This window comes from Sminthopsis crassicaudata, chromosome 3 (genome assembly GCF_048593235.1).
Source record: "Sminthopsis crassicaudata isolate SCR6 chromosome 3, ASM4859323v1, whole genome shotgun sequence".
Taxonomy (NCBI): domain Eukaryota; kingdom Metazoa; phylum Chordata; class Mammalia; order Dasyuromorphia; family Dasyuridae; genus Sminthopsis; species Sminthopsis crassicaudata.
The window spans coordinates 454,527,095-454,549,972 of NC_133619.1; the positions used below are offsets into that span (position 1 = coordinate 454,527,095).

General features: G+C 34.3%; 1 protein-coding gene across 1 annotated transcript in view; it reads right to left on the reverse strand.

Annotated features, from left to right (window-relative positions):
• Positions 1-5,105: 5,105 nt before the first annotated feature.
• PSMD14 (proteasome 26S subunit, non-ATPase 14) overlaps positions 5,106-22,878 on the reverse strand; it is a 109,465-nt gene continuing 91,692 nt past the window's right edge. The window contains 2 exon segments of the mRNA XM_074303285.1: positions 5,106-5,568; positions 8,356-8,418. Of these exon segments, the coding sequence (XP_074159386.1) occupies positions 5,470-5,568; positions 8,356-8,418 (162 nt within the window). The 3' untranslated portion in view covers positions 5,106-5,469.

A 22,878-nucleotide genomic window follows, 5' to 3' on the forward strand; every position in this document is an offset into this window, starting at 1 on the left:
ATGCTTCTCAAAGGTTTGATTTACTTTTTTTTTTTCCCTGGGAGAAGAGATTGGCCAATTGACACTATGCAGCAATCAGAAAAGGCTCACTTTTGATCTTGCTGCCTGTGCAGCCGATGAAACGGCTCCTGCCATTGGTTAACTGCTGACAGTAATTTAATTAGATAGACATTAATTAGGATAATCACCTGGCTCCTGGTCGCGATGATCATGGCAATTTGAAGGAGATGATTTTATTGTGGGCAATAGGGGGAGAAAGTGTGTGTTGGTTCTACGTGATCATTGTTGTGTCACCTTTAAGCTTTGTGACCACTGCGTTAGAAAAATTCAAAAGACTTGCCATTTACTAAACATTTTCCAACCCCCTCCCTTCTTTTGGGTGGAGGGACGGGGGAGGGGATTCGATGTTGGGAGACTTTTCAGTTTTGAATGAGCCAAATATTCAGTTGAATGTAACCATTTTCAAAGTGCAAAGTATACAAACTACGAGCCGGTGGCCTCAACCAACCCTGTAAAAGTTCCAGAATGTCTTTTCCAGCTAATACAAAAGTACACAATACCTGAGTTAGCCCTTTGTGAGTGGGTCATGTGTGTGTGTCTTATGCCTGCCCCCTTTATTATAACCCCCTCCCCCAAACCTTTCTTTTCAAGAATTAGCAACTACTCCGAGTGGTCCCTGTAGGGAGAGTGAGTATATTGTGGGAGGGGACGAAGTGGCAACAACAGTAACCAACCCACTCACTTTGGGAAGGTTTCGATTCTTGGTTGACTACAGATACAGTTACAGTATATGATCTCATTTTTAGGTTTTGAAATAATAATAAGCTGTTGAGCTGAAATGCCCTAATGTATTTGCAGTGATATTTACGGGTTCTTTAGTAAATAAATATTTTATCTGCTTTGCTTGAATGCAGATTATATGATGAGCATCTAACTGATGGGGTCAGACTTCTGCATTTCTTGCCTTTGGAAGTCCCCTGGCGTGGCCACTGGATCAGAAGCAACGGTGGGAAAAGGGGATGGTTCCCTTTGTAAATACTATTGTCAGAAGCAGTGGTCTTGGTAGACACAAAATGGAAGAAGTGGCAAAACTATGCTCATTATTGGGGGTGGGGATGGGGAATGGCTCTAGAGAAAAAAATTAACCCATGTCTAATTTTTAAAAGGGGAAGAAACCTCTAATTTAAAAGGGGGGAGTTGAATAATTATTAGAACAAGGCCTGAAGCGACCTCGTTGTGTAGAGGGAATAAGATTATTCCCAAATCACTAACATAGCTGGATAAAAGATAGACGCCCATCACACTCTGGGAAGCGGGCATGGCGGGAGAGAGCATTTCATCAAACCTGCTTCCCCACTGTAGGGTGTACCCTCAACCCCGCCCTCCTGCCTCTTTCTTCAGTAGGCTGTGTGCGGTGGGTGAAAAGGGAGAGGAGGAGCCTCAACCTGAACATCGAGGTTCAGCCCAGACAGGTCTATGAACTGTCCCTCGGGTGGACGCTCAGCTCTGTCCACCAGCAGGTGCACCAGTGCCCTGGGAGCCAGCGCTCGAACAGACGTGCGCGCACCTCCCACCTTTTTTCCTCTTCTCTTCACTCCGCCTCATTGTTCTGCAGCCCGCAATGACTGCAGGCTTTGTGGCTGAGATAGAGCTGGCTTTCCCCCTGCATTCACCCTGCGTAGGTACCCACCTGGGCAAAGGGAGGGAAGCTAAGCCGGGAATGGATAACGAAACAGCACCTAGCAGGGCTCCTGGCGGTGGCATAAGAGGGGGTTCTCCCTTTTTGCCTGCCAGTGCTTCGGAGAGGGAGACAGTAGCTCAGCTAAGCTGTTTCCCCAGAACTGTTCGGCAGGCAGGCAGGGCAGCTAAGCTTTGAAGGAGCAACACTTCTTTGGCGGCCAGGAGCTGGAATAACTAGGAATCCAGAGTTGCAGCATTGGAATGGTAGTGATTTAAGGGGAGGGGTCAACCAGGCTCCTTAACTTTACGAAGTCTGAGCACAATGGTTAAAACCTCAAGTTTTCCCAAAGGGGTCAATCCACAAAAGCTAGTGCCGCTGCTGCAAAGGTAGCTACAGATCGGGACTTTGGACTGCAAAGGGAGCAGCGAGGCTCATATAGTCCAGGTCTGCTCATGCATTCCAAAACTACCCAGTTACAGGATGAGAGAATTTTCTAGAGGAGAAAAAAAATGCAGCAAAGCTTCCCCTCCAAGAAGTACAAGTGAAACATCTGATAAAGCTTGTTTCGTACTAGTACCCTGGTCTGAGATATTTGGGATTTAGCTACTTGGGATTTAGAGGATGTTATGGTGTTCCTTAGTTTACTTTCCCTAAACCTTTTAGATTAACGACTTTCTTGGAGAAGGAAACACAGGTTGGGAAGTGGGGAAGGTAGGGAAGAGAAAGCCAGAGAACCAAAACTAAAAGTCTACAAGTAGAAAGAATATTAAATTTGCAAGTCAGGCCCAGATTAATATCTCAGTTCTCCTTTACTTGTGACAAATCTAGGCCTCTTAATTTATAGAGGACTAGGGCACCTAAGGTTTCTTCCACTTCTAAATACAGAAATGACCTTCCTCTATATTCCTCTTTGACCATTCTCCAGAGATCCGTGCTGGAATTTGATTTTGAAGGTTGGAAGGAAAAATTGGGATGAGGTGTGAAGCTGGGGAAGGAGCACCAGGCACTCCTGAAACTGTCTTAATTAAATGGATAGATACAAAGATAAATTTGCTTTTTCTTTACTACATAGTTACCAGCACCAAACTTGATTATCTGAACATGGTTCACAGAATAAAGGTTTATCCAAGAACTACATATAATAAAGAAAAAAAAAATCAGGACTGGGGATAGTGTTAAGTGCATACATACACTGTAGTTTTTGTTAGATGAATTCTCTTTGCATTACTGTAACAGATATCTGTCAGACTCTTAATTTAGGAGCAGCTTCAGGAGGGAAAGAGCTTTGAATTTGGAGTGTGGGTAACCTAAATTCAAAACTGTCTACTGGGAAAAGCAGAGTTTTGATTATACCATGATCTCAGCAAGGTCTGTGTTTGGGAAGTTTGCCTGAGGGTCAGAAGAGAAGTGCTGGGTAATTAAAAGAAATAGGGAAATATAAAAGCCAGGATTGGGAAAGACTTTTCAAACTTCTTGGATTCCGTAAGGATGAAATTGAGAGCTAACAATTTTTCTTTTTAAAAGGATCCAAGTTAAAGTTATTTGTACTCCTAACTTGAATATATTTATCAAAATCAAAATCAAAACAACAACAAAACCCTCTACAAACTCACTGGTCATCTTACAATTACAAGCTACCACATCTTTATCTAAGGAAAAAAGAAATGTTTTAAAATACACATAACTAGAGTAGAATATTCTTTACATTCAGGTTTATGCTGCTTACATAAGGCAAAAACAGACATTTTTTCCTGATACTGTGAATTTGAGTGCTATATACCTGCTCCCTGTTATATTCCCATAATAGCTGACATTTAAAGTAACACTTTTATGGTTTATAAAGTGCCTACCAAAGTAATGTAATTTTAATGCATCCTTCGAAATAGGCCCTATAGGTATTATTTTTATTATATAGATGAAGATGAAGATTCAAAGGAGGTTAAGGTCCTTGCTAAAATTACACAAAATAGGATGGGAACCAAAGTGTCTTCTGATTCCACAGTCATGATCCAATAGGTCCCCATATCAATTTAGGCCCTTAGTATGAATATATCCACCCCTTTTGGACCCAAAGCTTCCTGGTAATATACCCATTTTCTCATGCTTTTTAACAGGAGTTAAGGTTACTATTTAGCATTCTAGCCAATCCATTCCATATACCATAAAAAAATAGTCTTATTTCCTGTTATTTTTAAGAAAGCAGAGTAAGCCAAGGCTAACGCTAAAGTATGGGCAGACTACATTTAGGCATATTGGAAATTGAATTGGTTTTCACTTAAATGATGGGTTACATACCTGGCTATTTAAAGGCTCATAGAAGTTTAAATTCCGTATTTTAGCTTAAAGCTTCATTCATGTAACTTCTCTATTTAAATTTAAACTTCAAACATAACTAAAACTTTCCTGAAACAATAAGGAAACATCTTCACCTAAGAAACTACCTTGTCAGGTTTACTAAGATTAAAGGAGTTTTGTACCTTTACCAATAACTTATTGGGAAAAAAGTTCAGTATTTGCCTAGACATTTTATGAGCTATTTAAGAACTATTTTCAAGCTCTATGTTTCTATTTGCATGGTTTGGAAATTCTCCACTCACCTGTTTAGGCAACTTGACTAGTTAATAGCTTTAGAGATAGGATATTTAGAGGTTAACTTGACTTGCCTCCTGTCACAGTTTATTATATGAAAAGTAGGATTTGAATAAAGATCTTCCTGACTTCAAAATCAGTTTTCTATTAGATTGCTTTTCAGTAGATATTATATTATCCCATTTGACAGATAAACAAACCGTGGTTTTAGTTGGTTAAGCAACTTACTGAAAGACTTTGATATTCAATACAGTGCTAGACACACATTGAGGAACTAAATTTTAAATTGGATATTGATACTTTTAGAGGGAGGGCAGTATTAGTAATATTCTACTATTAATTAATACTGGAAAGACATCCATAGGTTCCTGACCTGAGAATCTTTTTTCCTCCATGAGAATCTTAAAGAATTCATTATAGACGTCAGTTTTGTATGCGCAAAAGTTTCATTTTAAGTCCTTAGTTAGTGTTAAAAAAAAGAAACAAAAACCCCAAACTCAGTTCTCCTTCCCTACATAATATTTATTTCATTTAAATCTTGAAAGCATAATATAGGCTACATTAATAAAATATTCAGCATGAAATTTCACCTGTTTTTGAATGCCTTAAACAAAATGTTAATGCACATTCTTTTCTCTAGGTTATATGTAAGAGTTACAAACTAATGGCAACCACTTTTCATTTGTGAAGTTTTGTTATCACACTGATGTTTTATGTGTTATAAGAGCTTCAAAATGTAAAGGAAAACACATCTCATCTGTATGAGCTTCCTAGAGTGTTGTCAAATGTAATACTGTCAATTCTACCAGTGCCAAAAAGACCTCAGGAGACTAGATAGATTGTAAATGTATTTTTATTATGTAGCAACAATCAAAATATATATGTACTACTGATTTCTTCAAATATTAAATGGTAACTTAATAAAATTTGTCCACTTTGATGTATTCTTGTACTACTTTGGAATCTGCAAAGATCCTGACCTAAAGAAACAGAAGTAATTGCAAACAGAGACCCAAAGGTGTTACAGTGCTGCTCTTGGAATGCAAATGATGCCAGATGTCTTCCATTTAACCAAATACACCTTCGGCAGTCGACTGATTTGTGAGCGTTAGAAACAATAGACGAATATACACTGGAAGTATCACTAACAGTTTTCTGCTGTTTTGGGTTTTTTTTTGTTTTTGTTGTTTGTTTGTTTTTTACTTGAATACAACAGTATCCAACATAGCTGCTAAACACTGGACAATGTTTGAGGTCATAAGCACATCCACATGTTCTTCCAAATGACGCTTTGGGTCCTAAAAGCAGAACAAAAGAAAAAAAAAAAGATATTAGCTAGAGCTATTTTTTGGGTACATTTATATTTCCATAATTGGTATTAATGAATGTAAAAAAATTGAGACAAATTATGTTACGTATAATTTCTTAAAACCTACAATTTCAACTCATACTATTTATTATGTTTAATTCAATTTCCAAGATAGCAGATTAGTTTATATCACTGTAATTACACTCCTCCAGAAACTGGTTTTGAAAAGCAGAATGCATTCTATATACTCTTTGTTCATTTGATCTTATTACACACATATAACTAAGTCAATCTTTTAAGAACAACACACAAAAAAGATATACTTGAAGAAAAGGAGGATCAATGAAATCCAATTTCATTTTAATAAACCTTGTTTAATACATCTTGTTTTGAATGATTTGGAAAAGAGATTTTTTTGTATTGAAATTTACTGTTTGAAGTTGAATTTAAATACTAATTTTAATCAATCTCACACATAAGTACTGATAAGGTAATTTGGCTAATTTTTTTTTGTTTTGCTAGGGAAAAACGTTTAAATTAGGATGAGATAACTTTTTCTTTATAGCATTTTATAATGGATAAGAAAACTCAGGGAAAAATCACTATGTTTCAGCCCAAATGCAGTTTGTAAATTGAATATAAAAAGCTAGGTAGTATGTAACGGACACAAGAAACAAATATTTAATTAAAACAATGCTAATAGACGTTGCTGTAATACCCAAGACTTTCAACTTTATACAATTGCTCATCGGTGGAATAATTACTTGGTTATGCCTTCATAACTTGTTTGTTTAACACCCTAAGGTTATTTTTACCACTGAATTCTCATAAAATGGAACCAGCAAATTCAAATGGATAAACCCCAATATCATATTTTGTTCAGTAACTTTGGAAAGAATTAAAGCACAAAAAGTGAAGTAGATAAGACAAACTTGCAAAAGAAACCGAATAGAAGTGGGGGGTGGGGGGGGTTGTGTGTGTGTGTGTGTGTGTGTGTGTGTGTGTGTGTGTGTGTGTGTGTTTGCCTCATGAAGAAGAGGCCAAAATTGAAATACTAAGATCTTTTGGATGATCCCTTATGAACATTCAAAAGTGCCAATTTTTCTTATCTCATTGATTTTAATTAGCTACTTCCCTTTCTCACTAAATGGAAAAGAAAAGTCAACATTAATAGAACAAATACAAGGAAGTTATGATGTATTTTGTTAGTGAAAACAATAGAAAATGCCCTAACTACTAAAAATACTTGATATCCTAGCAAAAATGATTTTTAAGTACTATGGGAAATTGTCTATAAGCTGCAAATAAGAATTTCTAACCCCCATAGTAACTATATCTGTCTGAGGTGTATCAGAAGCTTAAAAACAAAATTATATACTGCATATGTAGCAAAATACAATTCTACACATGACCAAAAAATATAGAAAATAGGAGACAAAAAAGACTATTACCTTTCCCACTACTTTTTTTTTGAGGATAAAACAATATTTATGGCATAATGGGACCATCATATATTATATTTAAAGATGAACTTTGCCCTTAGTATTTTACTGGGATAACTGGCTCTAAACTGGTAACATCCTCTCCTCAGTCATCTACACTACATTCTTGTGGCAGCTGGGTGTTTCTTAGAGATTTCCCATCCAAGAATGGTCCTGGCCCAAACCTACATAGCTTGTGAGATGTGATGGGATCACAGCATATGGTAGGATGGCTGAAAGCAAAGACAGCTTAGTGTCTTGCATCTGAAATAGCGGGATTCTGCCAACATCAGCAATATGATAACCATGTTCCATGGAATGGGGGAAAAAAAAGTAATCAATGTTCTTTAAAAAACAGTCTCATTACACTGAAAGTCTCCATTAATAGGTGAGACTTTTATTTTTCTCTTGCCCCAATTATGGGGAATAAAATGTCTATTGCCCTTATATAAAATCTAAGACTACCTATTTCTGAACACAATTACATATTTTTAAGCATCTCAATCTTAATTTTCCCATTTCCCCCATCAAAGCATAGGTAACCATCATTTAAATCTATATGTATGTGATTTTAATTTCAGTTGTTACACAAATATCTGCTCAACAGATTTTTTTTTAAAATTTGGATTGTTAGTTAACAGCCAAAGTTTCTTTTAATACTTTAAAGATGTATTATTTATTAACCAATTTAAAAAAACCCACTGCCTTAAAGGTAAGTGAAGCCTATGGCATTTAACTTTTCAAGATAAAAAGAGATAGCATTAAATATCCCTGAAAATTAATTTTACATTTCCTCAATCCAACAAATTTATTAAATTCATGTTGTATGCAGAGACTTTGGGAAGAAGTTTAAAAACCCTCTGCTCACAGAGAGCTTAAAATCTTGTAAGGAGATAAGATACAATAAGGGTATTAAAGATTTAGAAACAAAGTTATATTTGACAACCAAGGGAAAAAGTCCTTGCCAATGAAAGGATTTAGGAAAATCCTCAAAGAAGAGTTTTGAGTTGGGCTTTAAAAGCTCAGAAAAAAATTTAATAGGTAACAGTACAATGACTGTTGGATGGGCTGGCATCAGGGAGGAAAAAAAGCACTTAGAATACAGTCTAGAGCAGAATAAATGGAGAAAGTGATAGGCCAACAAATAGGAAAAGTACCGATTGTGGGTCAAAATAAATAAACAAATAATAAATAAAGCAGCAGACAGAAAGAACAAAGAAAGTTCCCCACATAGACCCTAAAATATACTCAAACAATTCATAAAGTCTGTTACTATATAATGTGGTACATCTTACCTGCTTGCCAACATTCTTTATTGCCAGCTGTTCAGGTGTCATTTTATCTTCTTCTTCTACTGCCTGTAAATGAAAGATCAAGGTCAGCATTTTCAATTTTGTTTACTTTTTCCCACAGCATTAAAAATAAATAAATAAATAAATAAATCACCAACTAAACAATAACCTTTATTCATAGGTTTCAAAGAATTACATTTGTTTTGCTAATCTTTGCAACTTAATTACTATCAATTTGAACTTAAATGACATCTTAAAAAGTATATAAAATCATATTGATATCATAAGAAATTGAATGCTTTGAGAGTTAAGAAACTGCTATTGATCTATTTTTAAAGATTGGATAACCTGTAATATGAGTGACACTCAATGGCCTTTAAGCAAATATTGGTTGTGTTCTACCAATGTATTAGATGAACTTTAACGGGCTGTTCCTTCCAGCTCTATGATTCATTTATAGAATTGAAAACAACTGGGAGCAAAGCAATAACTTGGAAAGCATAGGGAAATATTTCACAATACTGGCAATCACAGAAACAGAGACAAAAACAACATGGCACAGAGAGACAAATTAAAGATACCTACTGGGTGCTTCAAATTTATCATCTTAATGCCAAATTTCTTCATAGTTAGGAAATTTAACCCATCTTCAAATGTTTTCCACAAAGAGAGAAGTTTGGCCATATTTCACACCTCTTAATGGTTTTATAAACAGAGAACTTGAAAATGAGCAAGAATGGCAAGTGCATAATTTTGTAAATGGATAAGCTACCTAGAGAATTTGCCCAAGCAGAACCATCCCCCAAAGAAAGGATGATAGATTAAGGATTGTATCTACTAATTATTAGATTATATTTATTTAATAACACACATTAAAAAATAAAATTATGACTCAAAATTATGAGCAAAGGAAAAATAGCAATTAATAACACCTCCCCAATTGGGAATCCCTAGGGTAGCAAGTATGTTCTTTTTCAAGGTTGGATGTCATTCCTATTATTTCCAGATAGTTTAAATTTGATTTTTTAACTGGGAACTTCCTTCTTCATGCACCCCTAGTATTTATATGGATTTCCTTATAAAATAAATTATATTAATAATGTTGCGAATCACAGCTAGTTTTGGTTTGCATGCATATATTGGTTATATTAGGAGTAATTAAATGGCTAAGACTCTGACAGGCAAATTTACTTTTAAAAAGTTCAATGATATTATATACTTTTCTCTATCAATCTAAAGCTGGGTTTCAAATCTCATCTGAAGGACAGTATTTAACACTTTATATACTATGTCTATTCAATAAAAAAAATGCCAATAATTGTCTAATATAATAAGTTAAGACAATAACTGTGGAATTTGGCTCAATCCACTAATCCCTTAACAAAACAGCTAATAAAAAATGATTTCTTAGTACCATACATCTTGCCCATAATCTAAATAGGTGCAGGTGAACCAGCTCTAGCTCATAAAATAACTAAAATTGTTTACACTATGTAGCCACCTTATAAATTACTCCCCCCACCTCCAACCCCTATTTCCAATAATCCCCCTGGAGAGAGAAAGAAATTCTCAGAAACTCCTTGTTAAATGCAGATGGCAAAAAGTACTCCCAGCCATATCTGCCATCTGGGGATTGAGGAGCAGCTGTAGATTTAGGCATACACCAAGGTTGCAAACCTTCATGGCCAAAGGGTAAGCATATTCCATTTGGTAATAAAAGAGGCCAACTTCATCTACCAAAAAGCTTTTTGGTATTTCATTCAATCTACTTGCATTACCTCTATTTGTATAGATTGAGACTAGACCAGTTTGTCTTCACTCATATTCCTAGTCTGGCCAGTCACCAGAAAAATTCAGAAATGGTAGCAGTAAAATTAAATGAAATTCAGGCACAAGCAGTGTCCTCACTAGGGAACTTCTGTGTTTATGGCAACTTCTATGATTTGGCGTCAAATTTTGCTTTTGCATTCATGTTCATCGGTTTACTCAACCAACAAAAAGCACTGAAAATGTTTGTGGCTATTCACACTAGAAACGTTTATAACAGTTTATCAACAAAGACCCCCAGATGGCTATCCCATCGTGCACTGTCTGCACAGTTCTTGAAAATTCTTGGAACAAGGTCTGATGCATGATCATAATCCCCCTAAAAGTCTCCCCTGTCTTAAAAAGCTTTCACTCAACCTCCAGATCTCAAATATCATTCCATCTTTTTTCTTTTTTAAACACCTGTGGCTTCAATTTTTATCATTTTAGTAAAACTCCTCTTGGGAAATCTCCTCCAGGTCAAATCCATTGTGTTCTTTTTAGTTCTCACTCTTTTTCACCTCTTCAAAACAACTAACCATCTGGTTTTCCTTGTGCTATTCCATAAGCTCAGTTTCCTCTGAAATAATGTGTTATTCTTAATGTCTCTCTCTTTTTCCATTTTTCTTTCCTTGTACCCACAAGGCTCAGTTCTGGGTTCCTTTTTCTGCCATTTAAACACATAATTTCAATCACTACTATTTATAAGACTACATCTCATATATCTCATTAACAATTTGTATGTGATATGTCAAAAACAACCCTAATATCATCACCCTCTCCAGTCACTTTTTCCCAATTTCCATTACTAACAATGAAGCCATTAATTTTCATTTCTTCAGGTTAGCTTATAAGGATGCTTTTAAGTTTTAAGCAAACAGAAAAAGACAAGATTGAAATATGAATGTTCTAGTTCCAAGTCTTTTCTCTTTTTATTATACCAAAATGAACTTGATACCTTAGAAGCATAACATGGAGAACACAAAGCTGAACATTCTTCAAGAATGAAGAAGGAAAAGACTATAGAATTTATAATAAGGAGTTAACTAGTGGGTTTTAAGAGTGCTTAAAAGGAATGGTGGGGAAACTCAGACTGCAGAGGTTTAGGGAGTAAGAAGGGATTAAAGGAAGCAAAGGGAGAAATTGTAGGATCCTTTTCTGAGAAGTTTTGTGAGGAAAAGGTAGCTAGAGGAGACAGCAGGAATTCTTCACTCAAAATGGGGAAACCTTTTTAAGCTTGAAGGTAAAGGGGAAAGAGAGAAGCAGGAAAAAAAAGGTAGTGAAGAAAAAAAAAAGATTAGTATAAAAATAAGACCCTTCAGAAAATAGGAAGAGGTGAAACTAAATGCATAGGTAATGTCTTTAAGTGGAGGAAGAGGGACATCTGTTCCTTTGAGATTAGAAGGAAAGCAAATATAGTATCATGGTCCAATAGAGGCCATACTTTCTCCTGTGATTCTTCTTCCCCCCCCACCTCCTAGTATAAAACTTAAGTGTATCCTATAATTGTACTTTTAGTGACACAAATAGTACTTAAGCTTTCCTGGCTTCCCCAGAAGTAGCAGGAGAGTATCAATGTTTTCCCTCTGGCCCAGACACCTGCTGGAGAAACCTGTTCAGAATGATCTTACTGTTACAAAACGACAGAAACAAAATGGATGGCTTTAGCAAGTATCTTTCTAAAGTCATGTTTTAATGATATCATTCTTTGGTCCGGAACCTAGAGAAACTCCTAAAAGCTTTTTTTTTTTTTTTAAATTAATAATTTGTATTTACCATATATGTGCATGGGTAGTTTTACAACATTGACAATTGCCAAACCCTTTGTTCCAATTTTTTTCCCCTCCTTCCCCCACCCCCCAGATGGCAGGTTGACCAATACATGTCAAATATGCTAGAGTATAAATTAAATGCCATATATGTATACATGACCAAACAGTTGTCTAAAAGCTTTTTTACAGTGAATTTAAACTCCTTACAATGTACTTCATGACCAATAAATCAGTGAATTTGAATGACTTTCTAGATCAAGGTATTTAGTTAAGAGTCAGAGAATGAATAAATATTTATTAAGCACCCACTAAATTTCAGATACTTACAAAGAAAAGGATAAGATATTTTTTGCCCTCAAAAAGCTCACCATCCCACAGGGGAGGCAAAAACATAGAAAAAGAAGCTGAAAAGTTGGGGAGGAAGAGGAAGAAGAATACAAATAGGGGACATTTTGAAGTCATGAATCTGGGAAGGGAAATGATTATGAGGACACCTGAATTTTAAGTTAATTTCATCTTGCAGAATGAGTTTCTGCAGATAAAAAGACCAAAAAAGTAGGTGGGTAGGAAATCATTAAGTGAGAATTCCCTGGGTATTTTAAATGAGGTGGATCAGGGAAGAGCTTCCAGGTGTCCACTTTTCATCCTCTCTAACCAACAATTCTCTACATACATTGACTCAGTATTAGATTTTAACTACTATTTTGTTATTTATACCCAGCAAGCCTCTCTCCCTTATATATTGCCTAGTTTTCAAATTCAGGCCTAAAATGACATGTGGGCCCATAACATAAAATAAAATTCTTCTTGAATATAAAATATAACACTAAAATGAGATCACTTTGAATGGAAAATATTCAAAATGGAAATAAGGTGTAGTTGAAGTAGATATTTATAAAAAGATCAGATCTAATTCATAACTATCCATTTTACTTAAGATAGTCTTGGAGAATAAGGAAGAATTAATTTCAATTAGCTTCTTGAGTAAGAGTTTGTGAAGAAATCAACTCTACTTAACTTAAAATGATTGCATTCTAGCAATCTGAAGAACCTAAGAAATATTTCAGTAAGAGACCATATTTCACAAATTAATTCAAGTTTGGAGAGGCTCATCCCCAACCTGGCTCAAGGTGAAACATATTTTTGCTCATGGAAATTCATCAGGATCAACTGTGATAGACCTGGCTCTTTTCAACAATGCAGTTATTCAAGGCAATTCCAATAGACTTGGGATAGAAAATGCCATCCAAAGAGAGAGAACTATGTAGACTGAATGTGGATCAAGGCATAATAGTTTCATTTTTTGTTTGTTTTTTACTTTCTCATGGTTTCCTCCTTTTTGATTTGATTTTTCTTGCACATGACAAGTATGGATTATGTTTAAAGGAAATGCGAATGTTTGACCTATATCAGATTGCCTGCTGTCTTGGGAAGGAGGGAAAAAAATCTGGAACACAAAGACTTGTAAAAGAAGATGTTGAAAATTATCTTCACATGTATTTGGAAAATAAAATACTAATGAAAAATTAAAAAATTCATCAAGATTAATCAGCAACAGAGGACAGTATTTTCACTGACAGAAAATTATGAGTTTGTGAAGTACTGAAAATATAACTTAAAAAAGTAAAGTTCTGATATGGTCTCAGATTTTAATAACATTAAATTCATTTATACCACAAATAATTATTGTAAAGATAGAGGGGACATCTCATTTGATAACAACCAATTGGAAGTAAATGCATCTGAAGAAACCTGAAGAAGTGCCTTCAAACAGAAGGGCAAAGAAAAAGAAAAACAGATTAAATTTTGGAAACTAGGAGCTGGAAAACTGACTTAAAAAAAAAAAATCATTATTAGTTTTTATCCACATCATGATGTGATTTTTTTTCTCCCCCCATTTACCCCACCCCCAGCACATTCAATTTATTAGCAAAGCTAACAATTGCTAATAAATAGAATCCAAGGTTCCTCAGTAGTCAAGAATCAATCTGATAATCAAAGCAGCTCTTTTAGATGCAATATAGAGAAACCTATCAGTCTACACAATCTTAAGCAAACAGCACATCTCATTTCTGACTGGCTGGTACTAAGATCAACAACCATAAATTATATCAGACAGTCACCAGGTGGCTTATCATTTGGACCAACATCTTCTAGAAAGTTCCAAGGATGACACCTTCTAAGGGAAAATAGGAATCTTGTAGTCTGGTTGATGCTTTCTGAGGGGATATACTATTGTTCTGTAATTGAAATGAAATTTTGTGGGGGAGGATAGAGAACCAGTCCTGAATTCAGGAGGACCTGAGTTCAAATTTGATCTCAGATACTTAACACTTCTTAGCTTCGTGATCCTGGGCAAATCTCTTTACCCCAGCAAAAAAAGAAAAAAAAAAAAAAAAATGGTGGGAGTAAAGGGAAATTAAAACTCAGGGTTTTCTTGGCTACTGGGGAGATTACAGGACAGGGTCAAATTGCTTGTTTTTGTTTTTTGCTGAGGCAATTGGGATTAAGTGACTTGATCAGGGTCATACATTTAGGAAGTGTTAAGTGTCTGAGGTTAGATTTGAACTCAGGTCTTTCTGACTTCAGGGCTGGTGCTCTATCTAACCACCACCTAACTGCCCCTCTTTGTGGTTATTAAAGTGTGCATATTCCTTAATTAGCAATACAAAACATGATTTTTTTTGGGGGGGTAGAGGGTAACTGATATTAAAAATAAGAGTTTGCTGATAGGCTTAAGGTCAGAGAAAGTTCAAGTTCACATACTAAGGGAAAGTAACACACATAGCAACTTGATCACTAATATATAGTAAAGTGATTAAGTTTTAACAAATAATACAAAACAAAGTGGAACATCAATTTTCAATTCCACAATTTTCCACTTAGATTTCTGGGAGATATGTCTTGCATACATCAATGTGATTATTTCTTTTAAAAACTTTAGCCAGTATATCCCAAAGAGATCTTAAAGAAGGGAAAGGGACTTGTATGTCCAAAAATGTTTGTGGCAGCCCTTTTTGTAGTGGCCAGAAACTTGAAACTGAACGGATCCCCATCAATTGGAGAATGGCTGAATAAATTGTGGTATATGAATATTATAGAATGTTATTGTTCTGTAAGAAATGACCAGCAGGATGATTTCAGAAAGGCCTGGAGAGACTTACATGAACTGATGCTGAGTGAAATGAGCAGGATCAGGAAATCGTTGTATACTTCAACAACAATACAATATGATGATCAATTCTGATGGACGTGGCCATTTTCAACAATGAGATGAACAAAATCAGTTCCAAAGAGCAGTAATGAACTGAACCAGCTACACCCAGGGACAGAACTCTAGGAGATGACTATGAACCATTATATAGAATTCCCAATCCTATTTTTGTCCACCTGTATTTTTGATTTCCTTCACAGGTTAATTGTATACTATTTCAAAGTCTTATTTTTTTTATACAGCAAAATAATTGTATGGACATGTATACATATATTGTATTTAACTTATACTTTAACATATTTAACATGTATTGGTCAACCTGCCATCTGGGGAGGGAGTGGGGAGAAGGAAGAGAAAAATTGGAACAAAAGGTTTTGCAATTGTCAATGCTGAAAAATTACCCATGCATATATCTTGTAAATAAGAAGCTATTAAAAAAAACAATAATAAATAAAAAATAAAATGAACCAGACCAAAAAAAAAAAAAAAAAAAAAAAAAAAAAAAAAAAACCCCAAAAAACACTTTAGCCAGGAAGAGGATTTTGGAAAGATGGCAGAGTAAATCAGAAAGCTTTCAGCTCTCCCAGAAGACAGAACATTGCCTCAGAAGGAATATACAGCAAAAGAAAGAAATAAGTCAGGGTAAAGCAATTGTTTTCCTTGTGATAATCTAAGAAGATTCCAGGAAAGACCTGATCTCCAGGGACAGAGGTTGGGCCTGAGTGAAGTACAAAAATACCTCCTACAACAACTGCTCTATCAACAAACAACAAACTTTGGGAGTAGATGAGTTTTCGAGGCAGCCTTAGCCTTAGAAATTTTCATCTCATTGACAGTGTAAGGAGTCTGAATGTTGAATAGGAGAAGACTGAAGGAACTTTCACTTTCTGAGAGATGCCCAGCACAGCTGAGCCTGTTACTGCCAGGGACAAGTTACTACACTTCTGGTGAGTGCAGTAGAAGAGTGACAGGGCCCTGAAGACTATGGTCACCTGCAGGAGAGCAGAGTCCAAGGTTTCAGTTTCAGGGAAGAAAGGACAGTTGTAGTTCATCAGAGGGACTTCAGGGAGTAAGATCATATGAGGATGGGGGGGGTGGGGGAGGAAGATTGCTCTAGTTTAAGCTTGGAAGTGGAGAGGAGAATCCAAGATTGGCCCTTGAGACATACCTGAGAAAATAGCAGTGGGACCTTATTCTCATATTCAGAACTAGCACTTAATCACATTAATAGCTATTAAAAACACACAAAAATATTTAATAACGATGACAAAACAAAGGAGAAAGAACCCACTCATAGATAATTACTATGGGGATAATGAAGATCTGGGTTCATATTCAGAGAAAAATAATGGAGCTGGGGCAGCTAGGTGGGTCAGTGGATAGAGCACCAGCCTTGAATTCAGGAGGACCCGAGTTCAAATTTGGTCTCAGACACTTAATACTTCCTAGCTGTGTGACCCTGGGCAAGTCACTTAACCCCAGCCTCCCAAAAAAAAAAAAAAGAAAAGAAAAGAAAAGAAAAATAATGGAGCTAAAGCCACTCTGTTTTCAATGAGAATTGTCAAATGGTCCCAAATACAAAGAGTTCTTGAAAGAACTTAAAAAAAAAAAAGGATTTTAGGGGATTTAAAAAAAAAAAAGGCAATCCAAGAAAATTATGAAAAGAAAAAAAAAATTAATCAACTTAAAATAGAGAACCAAAAAAAACGTAAGGAAGAAAATAATTCCTTGAAACCTAGAATAGGGCAAAGGAAGGCTAATGACATTTTAAGACCCAAATAAATAAAACAAAATCAAAATAATGAAAAAAATCAAAGAGAATATGAAACATCTCAGAAAAACAACTGATCTAGAAAAGAGATCAAAGAGAAATAATATAATTATCAGACTTCTTGAGAATTATGATTTAAAAAAAAACAATACCATACTATAAGAAATTGCAAAGGAAAATTGCCCTGGAGTTCTAGAACAAGTAGGCAAAGCAAGAAATAGGGAAAAAAAAAAAAATCTGATTATTGCATAAAAGATTTCAGAGAAAAACTTACAGGAATATCAAAGCTTACAGGTAAAGAAAATATACTGAAAACAACAAGAAAAAAAATTCAAATATTGTGGAGCTACAATAAGGATTACACAAGTGTTAGCAGTTATTACATTGTAAACTATAGGTCTTGGAATACTATATTTCATAGTTACAAGCAAAGGTAATTTATTCAGGAAATTTAAGTATAATCTGAATATAATTTAAACAAAAGCACATTTAATGAACTTGAAAGGCTTTCAAGTATTTGTAATAAAAGCAGCAGAACATAATGGAAGTTAAGGGAAAATTCAATATATTATACCCAGGAGAAATATAAACATTAAGGAAAATTATGACAGACTCATGAAGGACAAACAATTTACTTTATTATAAGTTCTTTTATAACTTTGATTTTTATTTGGGTAATTTGAAAGAAAGACTTGGGCTAAGCTGAATGTGATGGAGTGATTCTAAAAAAGATAAAACTATTTAGGGAGAGATAAAAAGGAACAATTATCTCATACAAATGAGGCAAAAAAGGAAAAATGGATACAAAAGAGGTTAGCAGGGGGAGGGCTGGTAGTGCTGAAACCTTACTCTAATCAAAAATGGATTAAAGAGGGAACAACATATATATATATACAGGGGAAGAAAAGTCTTCAAAATTCAGAAAAAATAAGGAAAGGGGATAAAGTCAGAAAAGAGGATAAGGGAAGGATTCTTGAAGGGGTAGATAGGTTAAGGACTAGGGGTGCAGGGTAACAGGTAAAAATAAAGAAGAAAAAATAGGAAGAATAAGAAGAATAGGGTGAAAAAGTGAGGAAATAATAAGGAGGAAAATATACAATTATAGATTAGAAATGTATTTACCCATAAAATAGAAACTGAAAGCAGATTAAAAATTTGAATTCAACAATGTGTTAGTTTCAGAAAATCCTACAGAAATGAGAGATAAATAAAATAAAGGTCAGAAATATAAATTGTTGTACAAAAAAAGCAGGGGTAATCCTGATTTCAAAGTTAAAGCTAAAATAAGGATATTACACTATGTATCACCATAATATTTAATAGTTTTAGACTTCTTAAAATAACCAGACAGTATAAAATACCTGACAGTATATTTGCCAAAATAAACACAGGAATTATACAAATATAAACATAAATTATTTTAAACAAATCAAGTTAGAGCTAAATAAGTAAAGTAATATTTATTGTTCATGGGTAGATAAAAAAAGAGAGAGAGATAATTTTACCTAAGTAATATCATCCCAATTAAATTACAAAAAATAATTTTCTTGCCAAGAAAAAAATAATTAAAAAGTTCATTCAGAAAAACAAAAGGTCAAGAATTTCAAAGAAATCAGGGGATAAAAGATGTGAAGGAAGCAGGTTAAACCATATTATAAAGTGAGAGCATTATTGAAGTAAAGTGATAATTTTGATTATTTTAAATTAAAAATTTTTTGTATAAATAAAACTTATACAACCAAGAATAAAATGAATGCAGAAAACTGAGAGAAAACCTTTATAGATAATCTCTCAGATAAAATGCTACTGGGTTAGAATATTGCTATGTTATAGGAAATGAGCTGGTTAAGTAAGAAAACATGGACTTATGGAAGTAGATACTATCCATATTAGAGAAACAGAAGAAATAAGTATAATATGGTCTTACATGTGTGTGTGTGTATTTATTTTTATTTCACTCTCCATGCTTAATTGTAGTATTCTTAGAGGCTAGAGGTAGGGTGATAGTGGCAATAAAGTAAAAAGTGCACAGCAGAGAACAAAAGAAAACCTACAAGGAAGCAAAGGAAAATTGGACACTTTTGAAACCAACGTGTAGTACTTATTATACAGGTTTTCTTGAAATGGAAATTTATTGTTTTATATTGAATCCTCTCATCTTCTGCTATATACATGGCATTTTTTTTCCTTTTCTTATTTTTAGTTTACTTAAAATTAATTAAAAAACAAATACAAAACTTTAGTCAGAAGGAAAGACAGAAGACAGAAAACATGCTAAAATGATGATTTAAAGTCTTGTCTTTTTATTAAGTTGCAAGAAATCAGATTTCTTTTGTTAGAGAGTTTAAAAGTTTGGGGGAAAGAGCTATCTACAAGAACTCTTGATACCCAACAGAAATTTAACAGGAGTTACCAATATCCTGAAGAAATTTACCTTTTAAGGGTAATTTTGGGATTCTATTCTTCTTACACTAAAGAAAAGGTTAGAGTTATATTAAACACTGTGAAATTCGTGAGAGTTTTATTTAACTTTTGTATATTCTTTCCATACTTATGTGCCAAAATGCTCTTTTTGGTATGCACACAAATATCTGCAGAATATCTTTAATAAAATAGTATCAGATCATAGATATATTTTTTAAAATCTTATGCTGAACATTTATGTTATAAATATAAACTTTGGTTAATTTCAGGTGATATATGTCCTTAGCAGAATGAAGGCATAGTGAAAAACTCAGATGCTCAATTACATCATACTTAATAAGCACTAACACAAGCAAGCATATAGCAGATGCTCTGGGAGACACAATTCCTACTTTCAGGGACATTAATATATATTTTGGAGAAAGAAGACCAAGGTAGTGAAAGCCAACTACTGTATGCCATAAAAGAATCAGCTAAAGGAACTGAGGATGAGAGTTAAGAGTGTTATCTTCCAATATTCAAGGCCATGTAGAAGTTGAATTAGCTTTGTTTTATTGGGCAATGGAGGGCAAGATTAGGAAAAACACAGGAATTAAAAAAAAAAAAAAAAAAAAAAAAAAAAAAAAAAAAAAGATTTAGCCCAATGTAAGGAAAACCTTCCTTTGCAATTAGAGCTTTAAAAATGCTTAAGATGCCTCCAAATAAAAAGGTCCTGTTTCCTGGAAAGCTTCCAGAAGAAGCTACCTGGCTTTTTGCTTATAATGTTCTGGAGAAAATTTTCATTCAGAAAGTCTGGATTAGATGACATCTGAAGTTTGTTCCAAACCTGAAATTGAGAAAAACCTAATAGAGAAGGGTAAAGGGGGGAAAAGGAATAAGTCATATGCATAAATGATAATACAATGTAATATACAAGTGACCCACTAGTACTACAGATAATAAATACTCCAGGAGTTCTAAAGGAGACAATAAAAGATGGGCTTAGGAAGGTGGGACTTAAATGAAGTCTTAAAACGTTTACAAAGAAAGAGGGGAATGGGAAAAATATGTAAAGTGACCAAAATCCTTAGGAAGCTTATCTGTTCTGACCTTAGAAATCACACAGGACACCAATCTAACCTTCATTCCTTATCATTTGGCTTTCAGTAATAGCCTGCTTCCACTTTGTCCCCTCTTTAATCCAATCTCTGTACAGCCATCAAAACAATGTTGTTAAGGCATGGGGTCTGCTGTCACAGACTCATTCAAAAGCCTTCAGTTGTTTCCTGAACCACTAACTGATACTAAGGCTCACAGTTTTTCTTTCTGCAATCTGCAGATTTATCTTTTCAAAATTATTTCATACTATTCCTCTTGATAAACTGTTTCAAATAAACTGGATTGCTAACCTATTTCCTGAGCTTAATTCCTGCCTTCATGCTTCCTATAAGCACAAGATATTCCATATGCCTCTAACGTATTCCTTTCAAATTACTGACTTCAGGATATGCCTTCCTTCAAGGCTTAACTGAGATTTCATGTTCTCTGAGAATCCTTTCATTCTCTGACTCTTTAGTTTATTATAGTCTTCAAGTTATAAAGTAAATTGTGCAAAGTACATAGTACAAGGTAAACACTGGAGGGGTTAATGTCCTCAGCATCAATCACAGGGCCTTCCAACATAGTATATGCTTCATGTTGGTGGAGTGGAATTACATTGTTTATTCAAAATATTTTAGCAGATATTAAATATCTTAATAAATAAGTTAAATTTTACTTAAACTAGATGAAATAAACCATGAATTTCTATATATTTAAAAACTCATTATTAAGTGTTAGCAAACATTATTTTGCTAACTTTTGTCACTTGAAATGTGACTTTTATGGTAGCTCAGTGGTAGTCATGTGTTCTAAAGAACATTTTTGGGTTCTAAATGAGTGATAATTAAAAGCCAGAGGACCTGACTTCAAATTCCAGCTCTACTACTCTCTGTGTGATGTTGGGCAAGTAACATAGTCTTTCTGTGTTTCAATTTCCTAATATGATAAATGAGGAGGTTGTACAAGATGACCCCTGAAGTTCTTTTTAGCTCTCAGTCTATCTATTTCTCTCTCTCTCAAAGCAACTATTCTTCTGGCACTCAAAAGGGCTAATATTTCCACATGAAAAGATCTAGAAGGATTCTAAGGTTAAACAAGTGGACAAAGAAGGGGGCAGGGAAAGATTTCCTACTCATGGATCATCATGCTCTCCACCTTTGTTCCTCTACCACCCACAGAAGTAATGCTCTTTTGCAGTTCATTTTTCCACCTGCACACTCATTTACAAATTTTGCAATCAAAATACTAAAATAAGACACAAAAATAGCAGATGCATCCTGGCATGAATAAATTAGGTGAGTTAGAATAGCAGGAATGTGGGTGTTTCAGTTCAAGAATTAAGGAGATAACCAAATGAATAAAAGTGAAATTCAGGATTCTTGAAATTGTTCTTTCTTTGCTGAATTCAGAATTGAAATTATCTAGTACTAATTTACTCAAATGTTCTAATCTCTATGTATTATATATAAGACCACAGATAATCATATGACTTAAAAACAGTATTGTTAGGTACAATGCCAATCAATAAGCATTTATCAGTTGCCTATCTTGTATCAGACACTGGGAATATTAAAAAAAAAAAAAAAAAAAAAAAAAAAAAAAAAAAAAAAAAAAAAAAAAAAGAAGAACAAAAGAAAGAAAAAAAAAATAGTACCTGTTTTCCAGTAGTTTACATTTCATCAAAAGAAATAACATGTTTAAATATAAGTATATGCAAAGCACATAAAAAAAACAAATTATTTGGGGATGAAGACTAAAGAAAGGAGCTGCAGAAGTTGAGGATATCAAGAAAGGCAGCAACAACTGGTGCAATCAAGAAAGCCCTCATGGGCACACTGATCTTTGAGGGAAACTTGGGATTTTAAGAGGAAAGCATGTGGTATAGCCTATGAGAAGGGAAATAAAATGTTTTGATGAGAAGCTACAAGGAAAGCATTGATTTGGCAGTGGTATTTATTTCAAATACTCTTTAAAAAAAAAGTTACATTTTCCCTCAATCAAAAGTTGAGAGTACAAATCTGGACTACAGATGTAGTCCACAATAATGTAAAGGAAAACAAAACTAAAGGACTTTAGAATGCCATCAACACATTATCTAATTCATACTTTATGGGAATATCTCCTCCTTTCTTGATAAAGAGATGGTAGATTTAGTGGAAAAAACAGTCAATCATAACGCTGCCTCATAACCTAATGAACGTATGATAATTTAAAAAAATTCTTTAAGAAAAAGTAGGCTAATAATCTAAAATATGCTAAATATTGTTTTATGTTCCATAATCTTCACAGCATCAAATTGCAAACTATAAAGATTAAGCATCTCAACCCTAGCACTACTATGGATTTTCCAGCAGAGTGCTATGTTCCTCAGTACTTGTCCTTTAAAACCAAGCTAACTGTTGGAATTTAGTTTCTAATGACCTGTCAATTTTAAGACTTTTGTTTAAGACTTGAATCCA